General features: G+C 40.0%; 1 protein-coding gene across 1 annotated transcript; it reads right to left on the reverse strand.

Moving 5' to 3' along the window:
• Positions 1–2,423: 2,423 nt before the first annotated feature.
• On the reverse strand, positions 2,424–3,185 carry LOC130966127 (uncharacterized). The gene has a single exon (XM_057890895.1). It carries the CDS (start codon positions 3,183–3,185, stop codon positions 2,424–2,426), a length of 762 nt encoding a protein of 253 aa, XP_057746878.1.
• Between the last annotated feature and the right edge of the window lie 3,855 nt (positions 3,186–7,040).

Consider the following 7,040-nt stretch of genomic DNA (forward strand, 5'->3'; position numbering starts at 1 on the left):
GGGAATTGGGATTGAATCGGATTCTAACAGAAAAGTAAATAAACAATTAAAACAAGAAACGGAGAATTGAAATGGGAAAATTAGATCTCAGGACCCAGAGACTAGAAAACCAAGTCTAGATCTCAATGCCTTCCTAGATCCAACAAGAACACTAGCAAGAGAATTGTAAATTTCAAAGAAAATAGAAGAAGAAAAATTAACAGGAAGCTAAATTCAATTAAGTAGTAAAAACAAAGAGAGATCCAAAGTGAGATTGAAACAGAATTTCTCCAATTCTCCAACTCAAGATCCAAGACAATTGTAATTGAAATTAAAAGCAATAAAGCTAAGAGGAAGAGAATGGAATTCTCCTTCCCCAAACTAAGAAACTAAAGATCACTCTGTAACTAAAAACTAAAGGAAAGCTTCTATGAAAAATAATAAAAAGGGAACCCCCAAATTAACTTGAATTCTAGCCTATTTATACACTTTCTTCAATTGATCTTCAAGCCTTGAGTTGGGCCTTTGCTCTTGGTGGAATTGGGTTGAAAGAAGCCTTGGTTAATTGCTCTTGAAGTTTGGAGAGAAACCCAAGTGAACCATTTGAACCGGATTTGAGTTTTTGCAAAGTTGGATTCAAAGTTTGAGTTGAAGTTAGGGGGCTAACTTTGAGGCCAACTTTTTATATCAGCAAACCTATTTATCTGATGCCAAAGTTGGTGCCAAAGTTAGGGGGCTAACTTCAGCGCCAACTTTGGCCCTTCCTTATGCATAAATGTCGCCAACGTTAGCCTCCAAGTTTGGGGGCTAACGTTGGCGCAAACTTTGGCCAGCCCCTGGGAGGAATTAACATGCCAACGTTAGCCTCCAAGTTTGGGGGCTAACGTTGGCACAAACTTTGGCTACCCTGGGTGAGAATTGTCATGCCAACGTTAGCCTCCAAGTTTGGGGGCTAACGTTGGCGCAAACTTTGGCCACCCTGGGAAGAAATTTCAACTTTCTCAAGTTAGCCTTCAAGTTAGGGGGCTAACTTTGAGGCTAACTTTGCACCAAAAGTTTGTGCCAAAGTTTGAGGGCTAACTTCAACTCCAACTTTATGTTTCTTGGTTCAATTTCACTTGTTTCATTGCTCCCTCTTTGCTTCTAGCCATTCCTTCTTGCTTCAACCCTTTTTCAAGCTTTCTTCACCTATCATAAATCAACCAAACACATCAAAGCTATGCTCAAAATCATGGGATGTTCATTCTATTCTAATATGCACCAATTATGTCATCAAACCTCATGAATTTGCATTAATTCACATATGGTTGATTCAATCAAAGGAAGCATGAAAATCTACCCAATTGGCTTGCTTATGGCTCAAGAAAGTGCATAATTCAAGTGAAAACAAAAGAAAAAGACTAGTGAAACTAGGCTAAGATGACTTGTCATCACAACACCAAACTTAAAGCTTGCTTGTCCCCAAGCAAGAAATGAATTATTAAGAAGAAAGAATGAAATGGAAGAGGATGTTCATGCTAGCAGAAAGTTATTGGTAGTTCATGGGATTTTGTATGGATATGCAATACTCACTTCTTATTGACTCTTAGGCCTAGAAAGTCTCCTTCAAGCTTCAAGTAACCTATTGCTATGACCTCTCATTATTCCCTTATCCTTGGCTATTACTTTGTTCAAAGCTTTATTTGAGTGTCATGTGTAGCAAGTTCATTTTCTTTTCTGTATACTTGACACATTATTCACCATGGACACTTGGCTCACCTTTCCTTTTAAACATTGATGCCCAGCACCTCTTTGGGTTGCTAAATGCCTTGTAATTAGGTTGCTCTTGATAGTGGATTTTCAGCTGATGATTCCGGATTAGTTAATCCAAGTCACCGAGTGTTGAAGCACTCCAAAGAGCTTAGTAGTCCAAGCAGATCCTAATACACAGACACCACAGGCATATATTTTTAAGGTTCAAGCTATTGGTGTCTAGCTTTGTTTCTTTTTGTTTTCTTTGGTTCTGCCATCTTTTGGCTATCTCTTTCTTTTCTTTCTTTTTGTTTTTCTTTTGAACCAAGGACTTCCTTATTGAGATTCATAGACAGTAAGCCACTCTACACTTAGAATGAGACATTCTAGTTCACTTATTCACTAATAGTGAGTTTTTATACAATCACACACATACCACCACTTACTTTTATCAAACTTCTATCCAACAGAGAACTATCTCACTTCACATTCAAACATTTCTTTTATTGAATTAAAGATGCAGGGGACAGAACATGCTCTTAGTTAAGTGAAAGTAAACACACAAGCCCAACTTAAACTAGCTTACTTATTTTAAGATAAACACATATAATGCAAAGACTATTAAAACAACAACTTAAAGATGCAAGGACACTTCAACCAGACAAAATGCATGCTTTTTCTTTGTAGTGATGAATAAGGAGCAAGTCCACCTTTTATTTGTCATGCTTCTTCTTTCTTCTTTCATATACTTGGTTGTTGGTGTTCCCTGTGTCCATGTTTGTTGTCTGTTGACCCCTCCAAAACCCAGCTTTGTTCATCGTCTCCTCTACTCTATCTTCAAGCATCATGGCTTTGTTTGCTTCTATTTCACTTTTATTTTTGAAGAACTCCTCATATGTTGGGAATGCTGGATCCATGTTGTGCAGATGTTCACCAATATAATTCAGTTTGATTTGACTATTAATGTTGTAATCGGCTTGGACTTCATATCTTGCATCTTGGAGGGTCGTAAACTCATTGAGAGCTCTCATGGTTTCGGCCTGCATTTGTGCTAACTTCCCAAATGCCTCATGAGATTGAAAGGCATGCTCTTCTTGCATTGCAATGAATTTTGACTCAAACTCATTTTGTTGGTTCATCATTTTCAGCTGCCATTCTCTTTGTTCTTGTTGATGCTTCAAGTATTGTGAATGGTACTCTTCTTGCCTCTCTTGAATTCTTGTGTATTGGTGTGACAGTCTTCCAATTGCTTCTTGCATTTGAGTCATATCCATATTGCCATGTGGAACAAAGTGCGGCTGTTCCTCCTCCTCTTGTGGTTCTTCTTCTAGGTGTAGCTCATCTTCTTCCATTGATTCTTCTCTTTGCCTTCTTCCATGTGATCTTCGGCCATGATGTGCTTCGGGAGTCATTGTCATTCTTTCAATGGTTATGGGCAGGCCTTGGCTTATCCTCTTTGGACTCTCATCTTCCATTGGTACTTTAGCCTTCACACACAACCTCCAAATGGTACTTGGGTAGTACAACCAAGACCCGGCCGCATTCTTCTCAGCAACCCGTTGGATGTCTTTTGCAAGGATCTCATGGACTTTGATCTCTCCTCCCACAATGATGCAGTGTAATATCACAGCTCTCTCTCTGTTAACTTCTGAAGTGTTCACTGTGCCCAGGATTGATCTTTTATCAACTCATACCATCCTTTCGCTTCCGGGGTGAGGTTATATCTCTTCAAATACTTATATTTATTCTTGCTATCCCCTTCCCACTCTGAGTCTTCCATACAAATGTCTCTAGCAATCTCATCATAATCTTGATCTTCATTCAACCTTTGGAAGTATCCTGGTTCATCAAAGCGGACTGACTTTAGTCCCAGGACTTTCTTGATTGCTTCCGAGCTAAAGTCTACTTCCACTCCCCGCACATAGCTCTTATACGTTGGGGGTTCACGCATGTCAATCCTAGGGACATTTGCATAGAACTCTCTTATGATATTGGCATTGATTCGGGTGGCTGGTGATACAAGTTCCTCCCACCTCCTCTTTCGAATTTTGTCCTTCATTTCTTGGCATCCATCATCCGGTAATAAGAATGGAACTTCAGGATAAATTCTTTTCTCGTTCATCCATTCCATTTGCACTTGATGGTCCCAAGACTTGAATCTCCCTCGGTCATATTCACGGGTGTTCTCCTCCACCATGGGTTCTTTACCTTTCTTCCGTTTGGTTCTTGAGGAGGAGGCCATGATCACTTAGTTGGTGGAGTTTTGTAAGGTTAGAGGGGGTGTGAAGAGTGTTGGAGAGTTTGATGTGAGTTTGGAGCACAAAGAGGTGAGACCGAATTGGTTGGGGTAAGAATTGATGAAGGGAGGTTTAGATTGTTGGAAAGAAGTGTTGTACTGAGCTTATGATGAAGGATGAAAGAATTGAGGTTTCAAAGCCACAAGGATCGGTTATGTGCATGGCTTAAAGGTGGTGAGCTTTTTAAATGAGCAATGAAGGGCTAGGATGCAATTGGACTTATAGGAATCAAAGGTATGTATGTAAAGATGAATGAAGACAAAATATGCTCCTTGCCTTGCCTTTGTCGTGACCATCTTCTGAGGAATGGCAGATTCTCTTTTTGATGTGATGATATTTTGTCCTCATGCTATGCTTTCCTTTGTCTTGTCTCTTTCATTGAAGATTCTTTGACTACCTAATCATCACAACAAGACAACACACATTAGCTTATCCAACCGTGGCTAGAGTTGTTCTTTTTATAACAAAACAAATATTTGAACCGTGACACTCTCTTAGGAGGACACCAAACTTAATGTTTGGTCATGTATAAAGAAAATAAGTCTCTTCCTCCAATTAGTGCAATTCAAATGTCAAATGTTCATAAGAGTTGTTTTTGTTACACTTTCTTTTTCTCTCTTTTTTTTTCATGAAGGATCAATTGTGTCTCCAAATTGGTGCATCAAAGTTTGATGGACACCAAACTTGTTTCTTGACAAAGGGTCCCTCACAATTGATGCCTTCATTACCGAAAAAGAATTTGTCTATTTATGAGATTTTGGAAAATAACAATTGTATGATTATTGATGCATGAATTCCTAACTTTCATGAAGTTATGTGAACACCAAACTTAGTGTTTGGCTATATGCTTTATCAAGACACTTTAAGCATGTAAAACGGAATTATTTGTAACATTGCTTGAAAGCATACCAACTTTAGACAATGCATGCAGTTAATAGACCTGTTCATGAAAGGAAAAAGAGTTCATGCTCAAATGATCATAACTTATTGAATTTAAAATGACACGAATTTTAAATCATGGGTTGCCTCCCATGAAGCGCTCTTTTATTGTCATTAGCTTGACATTGAGGCTTTCTTTTATGGTGGTTGGTGCTTGTAGAGCCTCAATTTGTTTCCCCTGACTGTGATTCTCTTCTTTGTTTTCTGGTGTTCAATTTCAGCATGCTCCAATGAGAGTATGTGGCTGACAATGTAGTAGTCCTCAGTTTGTTGATTTGACCCGAGCTGTTGATATATCAGCTGCACTTTGTCACCTTTGGAAAGCCCTTCTGTTGGAATCCTCCTGTTCTTCCAACCCCTTTTTGTTTTGTTTCTGTGTTTCATCTTTCCTGTTGTTGGTCTTTCTTTTCTGGCCATGGGCTTCTCTTGGGGATCTCTCTTCTCAGTGGTTAATATTCCAATATCTTCTTGGGCTTCTTCATTAGTTTGCAAAATCCTTGGCTTTGGGGTGTTGCTTTCATTGTCATGTTCTTCCTTCAGCTGTGATCCTCCCTTATCAATTTCCATATAATCTTTCTTCTTTTCACTAAACTGTGCCTCTGGTAAGACTTTTAGAGTGACACTCTGATCATGCATCCTGAGAGTCAACTCCCCTTTCTCTATGTCTATGATGGCTCTAGCAGTGGCCAAGAATGGCCTTCCTAGTATAACAGAGTCACCATCATCCTCGTCTGACTCTAGGACCACAAAGTCAGCAGGATATATGAAACTATCCACCTTAACCAACAGATTTTCAACTACACCCCTAGGGTGCACTATTGACTTATCTACCAGCTCCAGAGACATTTGCACTGGTTTGACTTCCTTTATGTGCAGCTTTTTCACCAGGGAGGATGGTATTAAGTTAATACTTGCTCCGAGATCACACATTGCTTTAGTGATGGTCAATTCCCCAATGGTACATGGCAACAGGAAGCTCCCTGGGTCCTCAAGCTTGGGAGGAAGCCCCTTTTGAATCAAGGCCCTGCATTCCTCAGTGATCGCTATGGTTTCTTGCTCATCCCATCTTCTTTTCTTGTTGATAAGCTCCTTTAAAAATTTGGCATACAGAGGTATTTGTTCAAGTGCTTCTGCCAAGGGGATATTGATTTCCAGCTTCTTGAAGGTTTCAAGGAACTTGTGGAAATGTTGGTCCTTAACCTCTTTGTTGAATCTCTGAGGATATGGCATTGGAGGTGTGATGCTTTTTCCTATTTGCTGCTGTTCCTGAGTCATTTCCCTTGAGCTATGTGATTGGTTGTCCTGCTCTTTGAGTTTCTCAGTGCTTTTGTTTGGCACCACAACTTGCTCCTTAGCTTGATCTGCTTTTGTTTGCTTCTCATCCTCTGTTGGTTCTTTGATGCTCTCTGCTTGCTTCTTTGTAGTGTCATTATTGCTCATCAATGTTCTTCCACTCCTTAATTGTATTGCCTTGCATTCCTCCTTGGGATTTGGGATTGTGTCACTGGGCAGTGAGCTTGAAGGTCTCTCAATAGAGATTTGCTTGGAGATTTGCCCGATCTGCCTCTCTAGGCTCTTTATTGATGCTTCTTGGTTTTTGGTTGCCATTTCCTGATATTTCATCATTTTGTCCATCAAGGTCTCCAAGTTTGTGAGTCTTTGGGATTCAGGTGGTGCTTGTGGTGGGTTGTGAGTTGTAGGTGGTGGATGGTGGGCATTTTGGTTAATGGGCTGGTTATTGGATTGGTACTGGTTGAGGTTGGGGTAGTTGTTTTGAGGTTTTCTGTAGGTGTTTTGGTTGGTTTGATGCTGGTTGTAATTTTGGTTGTTTCTTGGGTTGTTTTGGTTTGAGTTTCTCTGCCATGGTTGTTGGTGGTTTTGAGTATCTCCCCATCTGAGATTGGGGTGATTCTTCCATGAAGGGTTGTAAGTGTCACCATAGAACTCATTTGGATTAGAGTGCATGTACTGGACTTGTTCCTGCGGTTGCTCTTCTTGAACTTCTTCATTTTGCCCCCATGTGGTTGATGGTTGGCTAGTGTTAACTGCTGCAACTTGGAGGCTATCAATCCTCTTGGTCATTTGCTCAAATTG

This window comes from Arachis stenosperma, chromosome 3 (assembly GCF_014773155.1).
Source record: "Arachis stenosperma cultivar V10309 chromosome 3, arast.V10309.gnm1.PFL2, whole genome shotgun sequence".
Taxonomy (NCBI): Eukaryota; Viridiplantae; Streptophyta; class Magnoliopsida; order Fabales; family Fabaceae; genus Arachis; species Arachis stenosperma.

Bases quoted from the DNA above. Each gene is read 5' to 3' on its own strand.
- LOC130966127 (XM_057890895.1), bottom strand. From the start codon at position 3,185: ATGGAAGATGAGAGTCCAAAGAGGATAAGCCAAGGCCTGCCCATAACC.